The sequence below is a fragment of the Nerophis lumbriciformis genome, linkage group LG38 (assembly GCF_033978685.3).
Source record: "Nerophis lumbriciformis linkage group LG38, RoL_Nlum_v2.1, whole genome shotgun sequence".
Lineage (NCBI taxonomy): Eukaryota > Metazoa > Chordata > Actinopteri > Syngnathiformes > Syngnathidae > Nerophis > Nerophis lumbriciformis.
In genome coordinates, this window is record NC_084585.2 from 4,419,112 (window position 1) to 4,441,275 (window position 22,164).

The following is a 22,164-nucleotide window of genomic DNA, read 5'->3' on the forward strand; positions in this document are numbered from 1 at the left end:
CAGGTTGTGTTATGTGTGACCATGTGTATTGACTTTGTGTATTAGTTAATTTTTAATTTTTTGTGGTTTGTGTCATGACCAGGGAAGGTTGTTTGGCATGGGCCATAGAAAAAAATGCCGTGCTGTATTTAATTCAAAGCTTAATTCATGGTCAGTGACCAGGTTGTGTCATGTGTGACCGTGTGTGTTGACTTTGTGTGATAGTTCTTTTTTTTTTTTTTTTGCGCCATGACCAGAGAAGGTTGTTTGGCATGGGTCATATGAGTAAATGTCATGCTGTATTTAATTTAAAGCTTAATACATGGTCAGTGAGCAGGTTGTGCTATGTGTGACCATGTGTGTTGACTTTGTGTGTTAGTTAATTTTTTATTTTTTTGGTTTGTGCCAGAACCATAGACGGTTGTTTGGCATGGGTCATATGAGTATATGCCATGCTGTATTTAATTCAAAGCTTAATTCATGGTCAGTGGGCAGGTTGTGTTATGTGTGACCATGTGTGTTGACTTTGTGTGTTAGTTAATTTTTTATTTTTTTGGTTTGTGCCATGACCATAGAAGGTTGTTTGGCATGGGCCATATGAGTAAATGCCATGCTGTATTTAATTCAAAGCTTAATTCATGGTCAGTGAGCAGGTTGTGTTACGTGTGACCATGTGTGTTGACTTTGTGTATTAGTTAATTTGTTATTTTTTTGGTTTGTGCCATGACCATGGAAGGTTGTTTGGCATGGGTCATATAAGTAAATGCCATGCTGTATTTAATTTAATGCTTAATACATGGTCAGCGAGCAGGTTGTGTTATGTGTGACCATGTGTATTGACTTTGTGTATTAGTTAATTTTTAATTTTTTGTGGTTTGTGTCATGACCAGGGAAGGTTGTTTGGCATGGGCCATAGAAAAAAATGCCGTGCTGTATTTAATTCAAAGCTTAATTCATGGTCAGTGATCAAGTTGTGTTACGTGTGACCATGTGTGTTGACTTTGTGTATTAGTTCATTTGTTATTTTTTTGGTTTGTGCCATGACCAGGGAAGGTTGTTTGGCATGGGTCATACAAGTATATGCCGTGCTGTATTCAATTCAAAGCTTAGTTCATGGTCATTGACCTGATTTACTCAAGTTGTCCACAAGATGGGGGCTGAATTAGTAGAAATGACAGTGCCAGATGTTAAAAAATAATTTGGAAACTCGTAACATCTAGCAAGCCCAACTTGGCCCGTAGTTTGGACACCCCTGCATTAGTGTTCTATCGGTAGCTTGATGACTCAGCCCTACTTCTCTGGGTATAGCACATAAACATCATGTTCATGTCAGACATATGTACACAGGAAGACAAAGCTAAGAGAACCAGCACACTTCCCAATCAATCAACCAGAAGCCTATGAAATATTATTCCTTTTTCACCGTATCTGCTCTGCTATCCCATGCCCTTACTTATTTGTTCTTCATAATAATAAAAAAAGTAATATAATGATAGGGACAAAAACAAACACTTCAGGCTTATGTTTGTACCATCACTTGAGATGTCAGGTACACAGGTCCAACCATAGGAGGAAGGTGCACAACATCCACTGGTTCTTCCAAAGGTGTTCCCTACCTGACAATGCAGTTCTTCCACCTCAACAGTTTTCCCACTTCTCTTTGCAGTCACTCAACTGAAAAGGTTCCAGAAAGAAGATTTTCTATACGATGTTTGTGAAGAGGAAGAGGACGCTACTGGATGTGACACGCTGTGGAGGGAGCAGCTTGGCAGCACATGCAGGTGGGGTTGACGGCTTTGGGGGGGATCAGATCCAGGTCTTCGTCGTCGGGGATCTCGTCCAGGCGGTAGCCGTCCTTCAGGAGCTGGATGTTGAGGTCCTGGTTGATTTGCTGTGGTAGAGAGAAGCAGGACCTTGTAAGTTCACCGGTAATAATGTCGTACCATCCATACCAGGGGTGTCCAAACTACGGCCCGCCGGTGTGTTTGTTTTGGCCGACGAGACGTCACAAGTTTAAAGGAATCTGTCCCGTGGGGTGCCTTCGTCTATATTTTAAATATCTGAATCTAATATTGTGGCAATTTTGTCGCCATCTTGTGGACAATGTGAGTAATTCAGGTGAATTACAAACTTTTGCTTGCATGCAGAACCAGGACCCAGGCCTATGGACACTACATCAACACACCCAAAACAATGGGCATATACACACACACCCCTTCGGGGTGATGGACGGCTGGCAGCGTTTCATAGCAGCAGTCGACCTCCAGGGTCCCAACTCCCCCCCTTTTGTTGCGAGTTGTCGTGATTAAATGTAACATGTTTATGTGTGCATGGCATGGAGGTTTGTTCCCACTCCAGACTAGGCCCCCTTAGGAGCCCAGTCTAGATTGTATTTTTTAACTCATCTTCTTCCCCAGCGTTTTACCTTTTTCCCCACCTTTTACAAGGCGCCTCGTGGCGACCCATCAGCGTTCCTGTACACTGTTTGTTTGTCTAATCTTGAATGGGTTTGTGCTGAAAACATAGTTTTGTTGTACTTGTTGCAATGACAATAAAGATATATCCCTAGAATGACCATGAACTGCACTATTCCTACTCATGCCGCAAATAAACTAACACAAAAAGTCACAAATAACACAATCTGCTCGTTGAACTTTGTGGTTATTATAAAAAAAAAATGTCCAAACACAACACATCATTCAAAATTAAACCCATTTAAATCCCCTGCAATGCATGATGGGGGAAAAAGCTAAACACTTTCTTCACACTTCCACTTCCATGTTTGGCGCATTTTAGCTGCTTGATATTTCTGATTGATTACAAAACTTTAGGGAGGTCTGTCATGTCTGTGTAATCATGTTTTGTGTTAAGTCATGTTTTTGTTTAGTTATAGGACTCTTTAGTTTCTGTCTTTTCACTCCCTTGTCTTGTTTCCATGATTACCCCATTAGTTTCACCTGTTCCACGTTTGGACTCATTGTGCACTCTTGTTTGTCACCATAGCAACCATTAGTTTTCACCTGTCACGTCACGCACCTGTTTCACGTTTTGAGTCACGCACCTGCTTTCACTAATCATGTCCATAGTATTTAAGTTCACTCATTTTCTGTTGTTCGTCCTGACGACCTCACACCACATTTATGCTCTGTCCATTGTTTCATGTCCATGTTCACGCTGCTCCTTTTTTGTCCATGCCAAGTAAGTTTTCTTTATTCAAGCCATAGTTTGCAAGTTTTGTTTAATTGTTCATAGTTTATTCTCCGCCACTGTGCGCGCCTTTTGTTTGATCTTTTTTTTTGTATTTATAGTTAATAAATAAATCATGTACCTTAATTCCCGTCTCGCCCGTGCCAACTTTCCGTTGCATCCTGGAAAAGCACACACCCCGGACCAAGTCTTGACAAGGTCGTCACAGAAGTAAACAAGGTAAGGGTCCAATTTTTAAATACTCTTAGTATTCAATTATATTAAATATTAATATGACATAGTATAATATAATAATATAAGATATACACTGTAAATTCCGCACTATAAATTGCTACATTTTTCCTACACTTTGAACAGAGTGGCTTAAAGGGAAGGTGCAGCTAACTTATGGGTTTTTCTTCACTGAAGGCCATAAAATAAGTTTTGACATTTTTATTTTATTTTATATAAGCTAAAAAGGTGTCTCATTGTCTATGCTACAGCGCCATTTTTTGGACGAGTTTGCTTCCAGTAGGGATTTTTTATTTTTTTTTCCCCAACCAGAGTTCCGTGCTGTTCAGTCTTTTAGCCGTCTATAGCGTTCCTACAGGTATTTTTGTTCTTCATTCATCATTATAAGCATTGTTTGTAAGTTTTACAATATAACTAAAACTGTTTATACTTAACTAAAGTGTCCCATGTGTGATGTCTGCAGGAGTGTTTTCGTACATATTATCATTAGCATTAGCTAATACGCCAACACGTTTGCAAGTGTCTGTGTTAGTATTATTAACTCACGACGGCATTATTTTTGTATTGTTTCAGTTTCACAAATTTCTCAATGAAGTCACTAAGACGTCACTGTGGAATTATTGAGTCTGTTTAGCTGATTGGAGAGCTAGCTTCCACAGCTAGTGGGTCCAATCACGATGACTTCTGTTTTGTTTGATCAGCCGTTTTACTGCCGTGTTACAAACACCGTATACAACCTATATCTGCGGCTTATCGTCCAGAGTGGCTAATAAATGAAAACTTTTTTTTTTTAATCCTAAAATGTAGTGGGTGCGGCTAATACATAGATGCACCCTATAGTCCGGAACCCGTACAGTAAATGTGTACACATATATAGAGTGGTGGTCAAAAGTGTACATACACTTGTAAAGAACATCATGTCATGGCTGTCTTGAGTTTCCAATCAGTTCTACAACTTTTATTTTTTTGTGATAGAGTGATTGGAGCACATACTTGTTGCTCACAAAAAACATTCATGAAGTTTGCTTCTTTTATGAATTTATTATGGGTCTACTGAAAATGTGAGGGTCAAAAGTATACATACAGCAAAGTTAATATTTGCTTACATGTCCCTTGGCAAGTTTACCTGCAATAAGGCGCTTTTGGTAGCCATCCACAAGCTTCTGCTTGAATTTTTGACCACAAAATTGCTGCAGTTCAGCTACATTTGGTAGTTGTCTGACATGGACTTGTTTCTTCAGCATTGTCCACACATTTAAGTCAGGACTTTGGGAAGGCCATTCTAAAACCTTCATTCTAGCCTGATTTAACCATTCATTTTGACGTGTGTTTGGGGTCATTGTCCTGTTGGAACACCCAACTGCGCCCAAGACCCAACCTCCGGGCTGATGATTTTAGCTTGTCCTGAAGAATTTGGAGGTAATCCTCCTTTTTCATTGTCCCATTTACTCTCTGTAAAGCACCAGTTCCATTGGCAGCAAAACAGGCCCAAAGTATAATACTACCACCACCATGCTTGGCGGTAGGTATGGTGTTCCTGGGATTAAATGACGGGACTGCGTGGCGCGGGTTGGGAGAGTGGCTGTGCCAGCAACCTGAGGGTTCCTGGTTCAATCCCCACCTTCTACCAACCTCGTCACGTCCGTTGTGTCCTTGAGCAAGACACTTGACCCTGATGGGTCGTGGTTAGGGCCTTGCATGGCAGCTCCCGCCATCAGTGTGTGAATGGGTGAATGTGGAAATAGTGTCAAAGCGCTTAGGGTACCTTGAAGGTAGAAAAGCGCTATACAAGTATAACCCATTTACCATTTAAATGAAGAAGTAGAGAAATAATAAATTTGTTTGAAAATTGCTTGTTACGCATAATGTGTACAAAATAATAGGTAGATAAATGACACAATATGTTACTGCATAGACTAATTAGAAGCCTTTGTTTGTTTACTTACAACTAAAAGACAAGTTGTCTAGTATGTTCACTATTTTATTTAAGGACTAAATTGTTCTTCTCGACCCCTCTCTCCTCTCTAACTTCAGACCTATCTCTAATCTTCCATACATTTCCAAAATATTAGAGAAGGTTGTCTACAGTCAGTTGTTGCCCTTCTTAGAGGATAATGGTATCACTGAGCTGTTCCAGTCCGGTTTTAAAGCCCTCCACAGCACAGAGTCAGCGCTTCTAAAAGTTTTTAACGATATCCTCCTGTCCACTGATTCTGGTAAATATGTTGTCCTGGTGCTTTTAGATCTGTCTGCTGCGTTCCACACCGTCGACCACGCCACCTTAATCACTCGTCTTGAGAACTGTGTGGGCATTAAGGGCGCCGCCCTCAACTGGTTCCGGTCGTACATAACCGACAGGAGTTTTTGTGTAAAAGTAGACAGTTTTATGTCGTGCACAGCTCCTTTACCACATGGGGTCCCCCAGGGCTCAATCCTTGCCCCAATTTTATTTGCGCTTTACCTTCTCCCCCTTGGTTCTATTTTTAGGAAGTACAGTATTGCATTTCATTTTTATGCCGATGATTGCCAGATTTATTTTCCCATGGCACAAAATAACACGGTTCAACGTCTTATTGACTGCCTGCACGACATCAAAGTCTGGCTTTCAGCTAACTTCCTGAGCCTAAATGAAGACAAAACAGAAGTTATGTTGTTCGGTCCAAGTCGCTCTCCCTCCCCCAACGTTGACCTCGGCACTCTGACCCCGTATCTCAGCGACTGTGTCACAAACCAGGGGGTAAAGTTCGACTCAGATTTTAAATTCGAAAAACAAATCAGTAGCGTCGTTCAAAAAAGCTTTTATCAATTACGCCAAATAGCGAAAGTGAAACCGCTTCTATCAAGACATGATCTTGAGAAATTAATCCACGCTTTTATCTCGACTCATCTTGACTACTGCAATGCCCTGTTTGTAGGCATTAGCCAGGCCTCCCTCGCCCGCCTGCAGCTCGTGCAGAACTCTGCTGCTCGTCTGCTAACACAGACCCGCAGACGTGAGCACATCACCCCTATTTTAGCGTCCCTTCACTGGCTCCCTGTGCGTTACCGAATCAATTTTAAACTCCTTTTATTTGTTTTTAAATGTCTAAACAACCTCGCGCCAACCTATCTCTCCGACCTCCTTCAGCCTTACTGCCCCACCCGATCCTTAAGATCAGCCGATCAGCTGCTGTTGACGGTCCCTGACACAAGGCTGAAGCTTAGAGGTGACAGAGCTTTCGCCGTTGCTGCTCCCAAGCTCTGGAACGACCTACCCCTGAGTGTTAGACAAGCCTCCTCTCTTCCTGTTTTTAAATCTCTCTTAAAAACATACTTTTATTCCATGGCTTTTAACACTGAGTGATATCCATCCTGCAATGGCGCCCCATAATACACCTGCTGTGATCCTGTTTTTATGTTTTTATGTTTTTATTAATTCTATTTTAATTATTTATTTTTTATCGTGTTCTGTTTGTGTTGTGTTGTGTTTGCTCGGTACTCGTTTTATCTTTTAACCTGCCCATTGTACAGCACTTTGGCTACCCCTGTGGTAAATTTTAAATGTGCTTTATAAATAAAGTTGATTTGATTTGATTTGATTTCTTTAATTGCAATAAGAAACTTATGTTTAATGTACCATAAGATTTTCTGTTAAAATAAAGCCAATAATGACGTTTTTTTGTGGTCCACTTTATTTTTGAAAAGTATCGCAAAGTATGGAAATACATTTTGGTACCGGTACCAGTACCAAAATATTGATATCGACACAACCCCAGATACAATATAAAGGCTTGTTAATGTCGGCGATAAAGTTTAAATGAGCGTCAGACTCTGTATGTGTCCTACCGTTACTACCTTTGACATTTTGAAACTGGATTTCGGTGTCAATCCCTACTAGAGATGCGCGGTGTGCGGGCACAACCGCGGAGTCCGCGGATTATCCGCGGATCGGGCGGATGAAATTTTAAAAAATTCGATTTTATCCGCGGGTCGGGTCGGGCGGTTGAAATAAAAAAAAATTAGATTTTAAATAGATTCAGGCGGGTGGCAGTTAAACCAATTCGGAAATATATATACATAGTTAAATGTTGTTACCCACATACGAAAAACGAGCAGGCACCTGCTGCATATGCCACAACAGAAGAAAAAAAAAGAAAAGAGATGGACACTTTTACGGAGCGGAGAAGGGACGCCTCGCCGGGGTCCGGGACCGAGGCCCCTTCCCCCGAGAGGGCCCCATCGGGAGCCGTAGCTGAGGCGATCCGCGAGAAGGGCCCGACGCACGTCCAGGGTCACCACCGCGCCCACCGCACCGACACCCCGCCTCGTCCGCCTTCGCCGCGGCCGGCGTCACGCGCAGCAGGTAAGCAGCTTACCTGCCCGCCACCCCCGTGGCCGGGGGCTCGTAACAGGGGTCACTCCGCGCGCTCCGCCCGCGCAGCTTACCTGCCCGCCACCCCTGTTGCCGGGGGCGCGTAACAGGGGTCACTCCGCGCGCAGTGCGCTCACGAAGGGGGTGGGGCTCACCCTGGTTGATATGGGTTGTACTTGTATAGCGCTTTTCTACCTTCAAGGTACTCAAAGCGCTTTGACACTACTTCCACATTTACCCATTCACACACACATTCACACACATAGACAGCAGGACGGTGGCCATGGAAGTTGGAACCCGCTAAGGAGTGGCGTAGTGGGTAGAGCAACCGTGCCAGAAACCTGAGGGTTGCAGGTTTGCTCCCCGCCTCTTACCATCCAAAAATCGCTGCCGTTGTGTCCTTGGGCGGGACACTTCACCCTTTGCCCCCGGTGCCACTCACACCGGTGAATTGAATGATGAATGATAGGTGGTGGTCGGAGGGGCCGTTGGCGCAAATTGCAGCCACGCTTCCGTCAGTCTACCCCAGGGCAGCTGTGGCTATGAAAGTAGCTTACCACCACCAGGTGTGAATGATTGATGGGTTCTACATGTAAAGCGACTTTGGGTACTTAGAAAAGCGCTATATAAATCCCAGTTATTATTAACAACCCACCTGCCGAATCAACTAGCCCTGAAAATGGATGGCGCTGGAGCGTCGGGCCCATACCCGGCCGTCGCCGGCAGCGAGACGCGCTTGGAGGTGCGCTCAGCGCGGCTCCCATATGATTGCGCACTGGTGTGCGTCTGGGTCGTGACAGCGTGGCACGCGAATGTCAGCACTGCATTGGATCAGTCTCCTTTCTTTAACAGGCAAAAGCTTTATAACCTCACTAATGCCTTGCATCGTCTATATTAGATATATAACAACGGGCGGGTGCGGGCGGATGCGGTTCTGATCAAATGTTACATCGGGTGGATGGCGGATGGTTGACGACTTTCTGATGCGGTTACGGATGAAATAATTGCCTATCCGCGCATCTCTAATCCCTACACAATACACTAAGTTCCTAGTAAAACTTGAACACATGTTGCATACACAAAAGGGTGACAAAAGGACAAACAAGTCTGACTCAAAATGTGCCTAACCACCCCCAATGGGAGACAACTAGTAGGATCAGTGCACCTGCTGGAGGACTGACGTGACAATGGGATTTGATGTTTGGTGACACTACATGAAGTGAAATATAATGTGTGCATAGATACCTGGTCCCTCAGACATCTCACCTCGGCTGAGGAGTATCCTGATGACGAGTACCTGGACATGTCGAAGTCATCATCACTGCAAAACAGACATACACATCTCAGAAGGTGCTGCTTTCCACAGTGCATCCTTCGTAATACTCAGATGTTTGAATACTTTTGACTAAGTGGAAAAATGCAGACCTTTAGGCACATCTGGAAATGTCTCTGTATTGTATTCTAAACTTGTTCAAATACAAAATCTGTATTCCATCTTTTAAGAAGAACTTAACACAAACAGTAAATCCATTAAGTCGCAAAAAGTATTTTCAGTCTACAAAAAAACCTGTTTATTAGAGCCCAGACTGTACATTTTATAATAATGATGAATAACTGATCAATCCATCATCTAATCATGGCAGATTCGGAAACAAACCACAAAGACGACTATTTTTGGACAAACGAGGATTCACTAGTGGTTAGAGTGTCCGCCCTGAGATGGGTAGGTCTTCAGCTCTCGCTGGATCGGTTCGCAGCCGAGTGTGAAGCGACTGGGATGAGAATCAGCACCTCCAAGTCCGAGTCCATGGTTCACGCCCGGAAAAGGGTGGAGTGCCATCTCCGGGTTGGGGAGGAGATCTTGCCCCACGTGGAGGAGTTCAAGTACCTCGGAGTCTTGTTCACGAGTGAGGGAAGAGTGGATCGTGAGATCGACAGGCGGATCGGTGCGGCGTCTTCAGTAATGCGGACGCTGTATCGATCCGTTGTGGTGAAGAAGGAGCTGAGCCGGAAGGCAAAGCTCTCAATTTACCGGTCGATCTACGTTCCCATCCTCACCTATGGTCATGAGCTTTGGGTTATGACCGAAAGGACAAGATCACGGGTACAAGCGGCCGAAATGAGTTTCCTCCGCCGGGTGGCGGGGCTCTCCCTTAGAGATAGGGTGAGAAGCTCTGCCATCCGGGAGGAGCTCAAAGTAAAGCCGCTGCTCCTCCACATCGAGAGGAGCCAGATGAGGTGGTTCGGGCATCTGGTCAGGATGCCACCCGAACGCCTCCCTAGGGAGGTGTTTAGGGCACATCCGACCGGTAGGAGGCCGCGGGGAAGACCCAGGACACGTTGGGAAGACTATGTCTCCCGGCTGGCCTGGGAACGCCTCGGGGTCCCACAGGAAGAGCTGGACGAAGTGGCTGGGGAGAGGGAAGTCTGGGCTTCCCTGCTTAGGCTGCTGCCCCCGCGACCCGACCTCGGATAAGCGGAAGAAGATGGATGGATGGATGGATGGCCACCACCGCTGCCCACTGCTCTCCTCACCTCCCAGGGGGTGATCAAGGGTGATGGGTCAAATGTAGAGAATAATTTCGCCACACCTAGCGTGTGTGTGACAATCATTGGTACTTTCACTTTAACTTTAACAACCTTATATTTTTGAAGCTGAAAATAGGGACAATAAATGACTAGTTATCGAAGCCTGCAAAAAAAAGAGGAAGAGTGAGATTTTGGAGCGGACAGAAGCCGAGAGAGTGAGGTGAAAGTGACTCGAAGCTGCAAAATGTGGAATTTGAAGCCATGCTATTTTGACATAAATTGAGTGCTTACCCAAATAAACTGGAAAAAAAACATCCCTGGCCAGCTGGACCAAAAAGGCAACAGTCCATCGAGTGAGTCACACTTTATATTTATCATGATACACGCAGCATGTGATGCGTGTATCATGACAGACAGTGTATGCTGCGTATGAACAAAACATGAAATAATACTTTGCAGATACTGTAATATGATTGTTCATGTTTTTCAGTCAGTACAGATCGGTGTTCTATCCCATCATGTTAGGCATTACAAACTCAAAAGTGTTTTGTGTTGATGCAGTTGCTACCTTATCTTTTACGGCTAATAATGTAGCACACAGATGTGTTACGACGCTAGAAAAAGAGTTCCTCAGTGTCCGCTCTTACGATAACAATGTTGCTACAGTTTGATTATACAGGTTACAGGAAGTAAATGAAGTGTTGTTGACGGTTGTTGGATGCATTTTAAAGTGATTTAGTGGTAGAATTGATTGCTCCCATTAGCTACATTGCTAGCCACCTAGAACAAGACAATGTTTACATGTTTAGGTCTAAGTTGCGCCCACTCTAAGTCCATCTATCCATCCATTTCCGTCGCGTTGACGACAGCAGAAGTGAAGCATGTGTTCAACGGAAGTGAAGCTCGAGATACAATACGTTACACTGAAATCAGAAATAAATTAAAGAAATACTGCTGAAAATAAGTTGGGGTTAGGTTTGGGTTTTGGTTAAGGTTGCAGACGATCAGCCGAAAAAGCAATACATTCAACAACCAAAATAATAACAACCGTGGTGCGTTGCATTAGCCATCTTGAATCACATTACGAATCCAGTGTCCACGCTTGTGTTGTCAGCACCGCTGTAAGCACGTCTTTAAGACACAGTTCACTTCCGTAGTCGTCACAACTTAGTGTCTGCGACCGCAGCTAGACCCTTCCTAGTTGCAAGGACAGATATCAGCCCAGACTTCCTGGTCTCTGGTCACCTTTTCCAGTTCCACCCAGGGGACATCGAGCCTTTCCCATTCCAGCTGCGAGACTTAACCCCTTTAGCGTGTCCTTGGTCTTCTCTGGGGCCTCTTCCTGGCTGGCCATGTTTGGAACATCTTACTAGGTAGGTGTCCAGGAGGCATCGATGACCGAGCCACCTCAACTAACCACTCTCCCAGTTGCAGGGACATATAGCAGCCCAGACTTCCTGGTCTCTGGTCACATTTTCCAGTTCCACCCAGGGGACATCGAGCCTTTCCCATTCCAGCTGCGAGACTTAACCCATTTAGCGTGTCCTAGGTCTTCCCTGGGGCCTCTTCCTGGCTGGCCATGTTTAGAACATCTTACTAGGTAGGTGTCCAGGAGGCATCGATGACCGAGCCACCTCAACTAACCACTCTCCCAGTTGCAGGGACATATAGCAGCCCAGACTTCCTGGTCTCTGGTCACCTTTTCCAGTTCCACCCAGGGGACATCGAGCCTTTCCCATTCCAGCTGCGAGACTTAACCCCTTTAGCGTGTCCTAGGTCTTCCCTGGGGCCTCTTCCTGGCTGGCCATGTTTGGAACATCTTACTAGGTAGGTGTCCAGGAGGCATCGATGACCGAGCCACCTCAACTAGCCACTCTCCCAGTTGCAGAGACATATAGCAGCCCAGACTTCTTGGTCTCTGGTCACCTTTTCCAGTCCCACCCAGGGGACATCGAGCCTTTCCCATTCTAGCTGCGAGGCTTAACCCCTTTAGCGTGTCCTTGGTCTTATCTGGGGCCTCTTCCTGGCTGGCCATGTTTAGAACATCTTACTAGGTAGGTGTCCAGGAGGCATCGATGACCGAGCCACCTCAACTAACCACTCTCCCAGTTGCAGGCACATATAGCAGCCCAGACTTCCTGGTCTCTGGTCACCTTTTCCAGTTCCACCCAGGGGACATCGAGCCTTTACCATTCCAGCTGCGAGACTTAACCCCTTTAGCGTGTCCTAGGTCTTCCCTGGGGCCTCTTCCTGGCTGGCCATGTTTAGAACATCTTACTAGGTAGGTGTCCAGGAGGCATCGATGACCGAGCCACCTCAACGAACCACTCTCCCAGTTGCAGGGACATATAGCAGCCCAGACTTCCTGGTCTCTGGTCACATTTTCCAGTTCCACCCAGGGGACATCGAGCCTTTACCATTCCAGCTGCGAGACTTGACCCCTTTAGCGTGTCCTTGGTCTTCTCTGGGGCCTCTTCCTGGCTGGCCATGTTTGGAACATCTTACTAGGTAGGTGTCCAGGAGGCATCGATGACCGAGCCACCTCAACTAGCCACTCTCCCAGTTGCAGGGATATATAGCAGCCCAGACTTCCTGGTCTCTGGTCACATTTTCCAGTTCCACCCAGGGGACATCGAGCCTTTCCCATTCCAGCTGCGAGACTTAACCCCTTTAGCGTGTCCTAGGTCTTCCCTGGGGCCTCTTCCTGGCTGGCCATGTTTGGAACATCTTACTAGGTAGGTGTCCAGGAGGCATCGATGACCGAGCCACCTCAACTAGCCACTCTCCCAGTTGCAGAGACATATAGCAGCCCAGACTTCTTGGTCTCTGGTCACCTTTTCCAGTCCCACCCAGGGGACATCGAGCCTTTCCCATTCTAGCTGCGAGGCTTAACCCCTTTAGCGTGTCCTTGGTCTTCTCTGGGGCCTCTTCCTGGCTGGCCATGTATAGAACATCTTACTAGGTAGGTGTCCAGGAGGCATCGATGACCGAGCCACCTCAACTAACCACTTTCCCAGTTGCAGGCACATATAGCAGCCCAGACTTCCTGGTCTCTGGTCACCTTTTCCAGTTCCACCCAGGGGACATCGAGCCTTTACCATTCCAGCTGCGAGACTTGACCCCTTTAGCGTGTCCTTGGTCTTCTCTGTGGCCTCTTTCTGGCTGGCCATGTTTGGAACATCTTACTAGGTAGGTGTCCAGGAGGCATCGATGACCGAGCCACCTCAACTCGCCACTCTCAATGCGAAGGAGCAAAGGGGCAATCTTGCTCTTTCAGTCACTACCCAAACCATGCCACCACTAGTAAGGTGGTAATTGAGAGCTTTGACTTTTGGCTCAGCTTTTGGTTTTACCACAAAGATCTGGTAGAGCGCCTACAGATGCGGCCAATTCATCGGTCGATCTCACTCTCCAGCCTTCTCTCACTCGTAAACAAGATTCCAAGATACTTCAACTCCTCCGCCTAGGGAAGGACCTCACTCACTCCCAACACGGCGGCTGCAATCCACCCTTTTCTGGCTGAGAACCATGGATCTACGACTGATCCCAAAGGCTTTGCACTCAACAGCAAACCAAAAGAGTAAATGAAGACATCAGGATCAAATCATCTGCAAATAGCAGAAATTAGATCAGAACAGGACACTCTTAATGTCTTGGATGCGCCTAGAAATGATGCCCATAGGAATTATAAATAGAACCAGTGACAAAGGACAGCCTTGGCGGAGGCCAACGTTTACCCAAACAGGCCAAGTGACATTTAGCCTACAAAGACCTTGAAAAATGACTACATTTGCTGTTTTAGTAATGCGGTAATGCCATATAAACGTAAAGTGTTACTAAAAAAAAGCTCAGAATTGACAGAAAACTGAGATGTTAACCAAATGTAATCAAATTAGTGGAGCATCAGACTGTATTTCTTAGTTAGCAGGCATGGACAGTAATGAACGATGCATTTACAATTCTGGGGGTATACAGTTGGTGAGCGGTTAGAAATATGCACCTTTATCCATACCCTTTGCACACTCTTTGCCTAATTTTGTCTCAAAAAACGGCCATTAAAACAACAAAGCTTGTGGCGGCTCAAGAGTTTTGCAGAGGTTTCATATTCTGTAGCTACCATTACCGTATTTTCCGCACTATTAGCCGCACCTAAAAACCACAAATTTACTCAAAAGCTGACAGTGCGGCTTATAACCCGGTGCGCTTTATATATGGATTAATATTAAGATTCATTTTCATAAAGTTTCGGTCTCGCAACTACGGTAAACAGCCGCCATCTTTTTTCCCCGTAGAAGAGGAAGTGCTTCTTCTACGCAAGCAACCGCCAAGGTAAGCACCCGCCCCCATAGAACAGGAAGCGCTTCTTCTTCTACTGTAAGCAACCACCCGCCCGCGTAGAAGAAGAAGAAGAAGCGCGCGGATATTACGTTTCATTTCCTTTGTGTGTTTACATCTGTAAAGACCACAAAATGGCTCCTACTAAGCGACAGGTTTCCGGTTCATGAAAAGACGCAATCTCTCCATCCGCACACGGACTACTATTTCACAGCAACTGCCTAAAGACTTTCAAGAAAAGCTGGCTACTTTCCGTGCATATTGTAAAAACAAGATAGCTGAAAAAAAGATCCGGCCAGAGAACATTATCAACATGGACGAGGTTCCACTGACTTTTGATATTCCTGTGAACCGCACTGTGGATACAACGGGAGCACGTACGGTGAATATTCGCACCACAGGGAATGAGAAGTCATCCTTCACTGTGGTTCTAGCTTGCCATGCTAATGGCCAGAAACTTCCACCCATGGTGATATTCAAAAGGAAGACCTTGCCAAAAGAGACCTTTCCAGCCGGCGTCATCATAAAAGCTAACTCGAAGGGATGGATGGATGAAGAAAAGATGAGCGAGTGGTTAAGGGAAGTTTACGCGAAGAGGCCGGGTGGCTTTTTTCACGCAGCTCCGTCCATGTTGATATACGACTCCATGCGCGCCCACATCACGCTGGTTTTTAATATATTATTAAAGTTTGACTGACCTATCTGACTGTTTTTTTGACATTCCTTTAGCGCAGTTAGATGCGGCTTATAACACGGGGCGGCTTATAGGTGGACAAAGTTTTGAAATATGCCGTTCATTGAAGGCGTGGCTTATAACCCAGGGCGGCTTATGGTGCGGAAAATACGGTAATCGTTTAATGAGTGTAACTCAGGGACGTCAAACTTGTTTTGACTGAGGGCCACGAGGCAGTTATGGTTGCCCTCCGAGGGCCGCTTAATAATTTATGAATATAAATTCATAGGGGTTTACCTCATGATAGTACTATTATACATTGCTTATGCACTTAATATATTTTTTTGCATACACTGTAAAAAAAAAAAATGGTATGCTCAGTCGCCACACTTTTACTGTAAAATCTGCTTTATTTTTTTACAGCATATTAGCGTAAAGTTTTTTGTTTTTTTAAAGTAAATTGTATTTATTTTATTTATTTATTTGAATTAGGACAATGCATATTCCTCAACATAGAGCAACGATGTAAATATGCCAGAGTTAGCACAATAGCTAATTTTCATCCGTTGTCCTAAGGCTGGTTAATAGAGTAAACATTCAACAGGTCATGATACAAAATAATACATAAATCACAAGACAAATTCTGGCAATTTGATGTATAACTTGCTTTGAAATAACAAGTAAAGCAGATATTGGGTGAGAATCTATAAATATAAATAAATCTAAAATATAGTATAAAATATAGTATAAATATAAATAAATATTTTTTTTATAAATATATATATATGTATATATATATATATATATATTACATGTACAATTTAATATACAGTATATGATATTATTATATATAATGTATATATTATATTTTTATAATTATATTATATATAATATTATATATAATATAATTAATAATTATATCAAAAAAAAAATATATGTATATATATACATACAGGTAAAAGCCAGTAAATTAGAATATTTTGAAAAACTTGATTTATTTCAGTAATTGCATTCAAAAGGTGTAACTTGTACATTATATTTATTCATTGCACACAGACTGATGCATTCAAATGTTTATTTCATTTAATTTTGATGATTTAAAGTGGCAACAAATGAAAATCCAAAATTCCGTGTGTCACAAAATTAGAATATTACTTAAGGCTAATACAAAAAAGAAACAGAAAAAACAGAGTGGACCGACACCAGCAGATGACATGGCACCCCAAACCATCACTGATGGTGGAAACTTTACACTAGACTTCAGGCAACGTGGATCCTGTGCCTCTCCTGTCTTCCTCCAGACTCTGGGACCTCGATTTCCAAAGGAAATGCAAAATTTGCTTTCGTCAGAAAACATGACTTTGGACCACTCAGCAGCAGTCCAGCTGGTGTCGGTCCACTCTGTTTCCTGAGATCCAGGGTCAACGCAGCCGTCTACCAGCAAGTTTTAGAGCACTTCATGCTTCCTGCTGCTGACCTGCTCTATGGAGATGGAGATTTCAAGTTCCAACAGGACTTGGCGCCTGCACACAGCGCAAAATCTACCCGTGCCTGGTTAACGGACCATGGTATTTCTGTTCTAAATTGGCCCGCCAACTCCCCTGACCTTAGCCCCATAGAAAATCTGTGGGGTATTGTGAAAAGGAAGATGCAGAATGCCAGACCCAAAAACGCAGAAGAGTTGAAGGCCACTATCAGAGCAACCTGGGCTCTCATAACACCTGAGCAGTGCCAGAAACTCATCGACTCCATGCCACGCCGCATTAACGCAGTAATTGAGGCAAAAGGAGCTCCAACCAAGTATTGAGTATTGTACATGCTCATATTTTTCATTTTCATACTTTTCAGTTGGCCAACATTTCTAAAAATCCCTTTTTTGTATTAGCCTTAAGTAATATTCTAATTTTGTGACACACGGAATTTTGGATTTTCATTTGTTGCCACTTCAAATCATCAAAATTAAATGAAATAAACATTTGAATGCATCAGTCTGTGTGCAATGAATAAATATAATGTACAAGTTACACCTTTTGAATGCAATTACTGAAATAAATCAAGTTTTTCAAAATATTCTAATTTACTGGCTTTTACCTGTAGTATGATGTAATATGTGACTTATTTTACGTGAGCACTTCCCCTCAAGTCACAACATGCCAAGCGGACAAAGGGTGGGACCAAAACAAAGCAGTTCAGTAAAGGGTGGATGTAGGTCTGCGTCTGAGCCGCTTTTCCCTCTGGAAATCCTCACCCCACTATCCACTAATCCTGCTCCCCAGAGAGAGGCTTTGCCCCCTTCTGGGATCATGAGAGTTGCAACTCTCTCAAGTGGCTCCGTGGATTAATGTAATGTAACAGGGTGAGACACACAACACTGCAAATCCCCCCCCAATACACTCTTAGGTCAGGCATTTTTGTTGCTGACGTGTTCGGTTTGAGATTGTTTTGAGTTTTAAAAGGTGAAGTCAGAAAGCTGCACATACCTGTCGGTGTCCAGTGCTACGAGGGGCTTCTCGTCTGGGCTCTGGTCGAGAGAGGAGTAGCCTTTATTTGGCACCACCAACCTGCGCAAGAGCAAAAAGACATTTTAAGAACACTCTTTACAAGGATTAGTTTCTTGTCTTGCAACTTCCAACCATGAGAGGATTGGTGGTGTTTCAAAATTGTGTGTTGTGTTCTTACGGTTCAAAGGAAATACACCCTTCTGTGACCTCGGGTGCTCTACTTATAACTTAATCTTGATCTCTAAACCGGGACGAAATAGAAAAATCAATAGAAATTATTTTTGTTACATTTTATTTCATATTATTAATGGTATTATTAGAGGTGACAGAGCTTTCGCCGTTGCTGCTCCCAAGCTCTGGAACGACCTACCCCTGAGTGTTAGGCAAGCCTCCTCTCTTCCTGTTTTTAAATCTCTCTTAAAAACATACTTTTATTCCATGGCTTTTAACACTGAGTGATATCCATCCTGCAATGGCGCACCATAATACACCTGCTGTGATCCTGTTTTTATGTTTTTATTAATTCTATTTTAATTATTTATTTTTTATCGTGTTCTGTTTGTGTTGTGTTTGCTCGGTACTCGTTTTTATCTTTTAACCTGTTCATTGTACAGCACTTTGGCTACCCCTGTGGTAAATTTTAAATGTGCTTTATAAATAAAGTTGATTTGATTTGATTTGATTTGTATATAAGTACCATATTTTCTGGACTATAAGGCGCACTTAAAATCCTTTCATTTTCTCAAAAATCGACAGTGCGTCTTATAACCCGGTGCGCCTAATGTACGGAATAATTCTGGTTGTGCTTACTGACCGCCAACCAATTTTATTTGGTACATGGTGTAATGATAAGTGTGACCAGTAGATGGCAGTCATACATACAAGATATGTGTAGACTGCAATATGATGGCAGTAAACAACACCAAAACTTTAACTGTTCCATTGAGAATATAGAACTTTACACACGGTGCTCAAAAATATGTCAAAATGTTTTTAGTACGACTTTGGTTAGCTGTGAAGCCGCACCGCTTGATGGATTGTCGGCGCATTAAACATACAAGTATCATTATGGTGTGTGTATAATCTGGCGTTTTGTTTCGCAATATGTGACTTTCATCCTCCACTGTTGCCATTTCTAATATAAAGTAGTGTAAAGTTCTTACTTATATCTGTATATCCGTCAGTAGACTAGCTATCAAAGCGCTAAAAACTGCAGTGGGTTTACATTATTCACCCACGGAACTTTAGTTATTAGAGGGTTCCGGTCGAACGGTTTATCACAGGACACATTTCCGGCGTCAAACAGTCCAAGGGAAGTAACAAACAATTTGCAATCATGTTGTTGTTACGATAGAATATACCTTCAATGATAGCTAATGCCAGCTTTCTGAATTGCTAGTATTAGCCAACAACACCTAAAGCTAGTGCGCGTGCATGTGTTACTGTACATATATACATTATTACATCACTACGTAGGTGAAGCCGTGAGAGGGCAGGATATACTGTGTGCCGTGAGATACAGTCTGGTGTGCCGTGGGAGGTTATCTAATTTCACCTATTTGGGTTAAAACATTTTTTGCAAACCAGTAATTCTAGTCTGCAAATGATGTGTTGTTGTTGAGTGGTCGGTGCTGTCTAGAGCTCGGCAGAGTAACCGTGTAATACTCTTCCATATCAGTAGGTGGCAGCCGGTAGCTAATTTCTTTGTAGATGTCGGAAACAGCGGGAGGCAGTGTGCAGGTAAAAAGGTGTCTAATGCTTAAACCAAAAATAGACAAAAGGTGAGTGCCCCTAAGAAAAGGCATTGAAGCTTAGGGAAGGCTATGCAGAACGAAACTAAAACTGAACTGGCTACAAAGTAAACAAAAACAGAATTAGATTAGATTAGATTTATTGGTCCCCTTGGGGAAATTCATTGTCACTGCCGTACATTTAAACACTAGACATTACACACAAAAAAATAACAAAAAGACATCATACATGACTAACACACATTCACAGGCTTGTCAGACAGGTCGGCCGGGCCTGCTGTTAAGGGATCAGGCTTTTCCTGAGGCGGGCTCTCCGGAATTTGATTGTTCTGTACCTGCGCCCTGATGGTAGTGGGATGATGTATTGGTGTAGTGGGTGAGTGATATCCTGGACTATTGTTTTTGCCAGTCGGGTGATGGACCTGTGGTTTATGTCTGAAATGTTGGGTGTGGGTAGGCCGATGATTTTAGCTGCTCTGTTTGTAATGCGTGTGAGTTTGGTCCGGTTGGTTACAGAAAGCATGGTGAAAAAACATGTGGAACAGTACAGAAGGATGGGTTGAACAATGCTTTGGTAAAGTAATAACAGGAGATGAGGTGCAACGTATAGTCCTTTAAGTTTACGGATGGCTGACAGTCTTTGTTGACTTCTTTTTTGAATGTCCGTGGTGTGTTGATCAAAGGTGAGTTTATTGTCCAAGGTTATGCCCAGGTATTTAAAAGTGTCAACTGTTTTAACTGTTTGTGTGTTTATGATGATGGGGTTCTGAGGTGAGGGGGGGTTGAACCATATTTCTTTTGTTTTATTGACATTGCTGGACGACAGCAAAGACTTACTGTGGAGCAAAGACGGCGTCCACAATGTACGTCCAAACATGACATGACAATCAACAATGTCCCCACAAAGAAGGATAAAAACAACTGAAAAATTCTTGATTGCTAAAACAAAGTAGATGTCGCTCAAAGGAAGACATGAAACTGCTACAGGAAAATACCAAAAATAGAGAAAAAGCCACCAAAATTAGGAGCGCAAGACAAGAAGTAAAACACTACACACAGGAAAACAGCAAAAAGGTCCAAATAAGTCAGGGCGTGATGTGACAGGTGGTGACAGTACACCTACTTTGAGACAAGAGCTATATTGAAGCATGCTCGGTTATGCTTTAAAGCATACTTGCCAACCCTCCCGGATTTTCCGGGAGACTCCCGAAATTCAGCGCCTCTCACGAAAACCTCCCGGGACAAATTTTCTCCCGAAAATCTCCCGAAATTCAGGCGGACTCAGGTCCTCCACAATACAAAAAAGCGTACCTGCCCAATCACGTTATAACTATAGAATGATGGAGGGCGAGTTCTTGATTTCTTATGTGGGTTTATTGTTAGGCAGTTTCATTAACGTCCTCCCAGCGTGGCAACAACACACAACAACAGCAGTCACTTTTTTGTATACCTTAAAGCAGTTCGTCTGCTGTAAACAGCAATGTTGTGACACTCTTAAACAGGACAATACTGCCATCTAGTGCATTTGATGAAAGCACTTTTGTGCGTGCCACACAGAATGCATCATCAGAGGTGTTCAGCATGGTTTGAAAAATAGTGACAGAGAATAGAACAAGGATGGACAATTCAACCCTTAACTCAACAATGAGTAGATGAGTGTTATGTGTGTGTATATGTGTAAATAAATGAACACTGAAATTCAAGTATTTATTTTATATATATATATATATATATATATATATATATATATGTCTTAATAAGGTTATCCAAAAAATAGTGCTCGATACCGTAGTAGAGCGCAATATATGTATGTGTGGGGAAAAAAATCACAAGACAAGTTTTGACGGAGCAGAAACGTGTGAACTCGTTGGGAGTTTCCTCCTCTCCCAGCTCGCTAGCCTCAATCTGAACCTTGGTATTTACCGTGATGACGGACTGGCAGTGTGTCGCGCCTCGCCAAGGAGCAGCGAGAATACCAAGAAGCGCATATGCCAAATTTTCAAAGAGAACGGCCTACGGATCACGATTGAAGCCAACAAGCAAACCGTCAACTTTCTTGACGTCACTTTCAACCTGAGAAATAACAGCTACCAACCATTCACGAAACCCAACACAACACTCCAATACGTGCACCATGACAGCAACCATCCACCCACCACCACGAAAAGAATACCTACCGGAATCAATAAAAGGCTATCGATGCTGTCATCTAGCAAAGCTGAATTTGACCAAGCAACCCCCCCGTACCAAAAAGCCCTTGATGAAAGCGGATACAATTTCACCCTCACCTATGAACCCACGCCAGGAAACCAGCCAAAAAAGAACAGAAAACGAAACGGCATCATCTGGTACAACCCCCCATACAGCAAAAACGTCTCAACGAACATTGGACACAAATTCCTCAATCTGATTGACAAACACTTTCCCAAAGACAACAACCTAAGAAAAGTATTCAACAAGAACAACATCAAATTGAGCTACAGCTGTATGAACAATATACGACAAATCATCTCAAACCACAACAAAACAATTGCAAATGAGCCGTCGACCCCCAGTCAGAACGACTCCAAAACCAACAAAGCATGTAACTGTCGAAAGAAACCTGAT

The 22,164-nt window shown here is 43.5% G+C and overlaps 1 protein-coding gene across 2 annotated transcripts in view; it reads right to left on the minus strand.

Annotated features, from left to right (window-relative positions):
- The window catches only part of fam219aa (family with sequence similarity 219 member Aa), a 32,982-nt gene that overhangs the window by 93 nt on the left and 10,725 nt on the right, over positions 1 to 22,164 (minus strand). Inside the window, exons 4-6 of one of the 2 annotated variants that reach the window (XM_061932853.2) lie at positions 17,786 to 17,866; positions 9,035 to 9,089; positions 1 to 1,870 (exon numbers count right to left, since the gene is read on the minus strand). The exon at positions 1 to 1,870 is cut by the window's left edge and continues 93 nt beyond it. In XM_061932853.2, the coding sequence (XP_061788837.1) occupies positions 1,712 to 1,870; positions 9,035 to 9,089; positions 17,786 to 17,866 (295 nt within the window). In that variant the 3' untranslated portion in view covers positions 1 to 1,711. Of the gene's footprint in view, positions 1,871 to 9,013; positions 9,090 to 17,785; positions 17,867 to 22,164 lie in introns of both variants that reach the window. The other variant, XM_061932852.2, reaches the window with a different exon arrangement.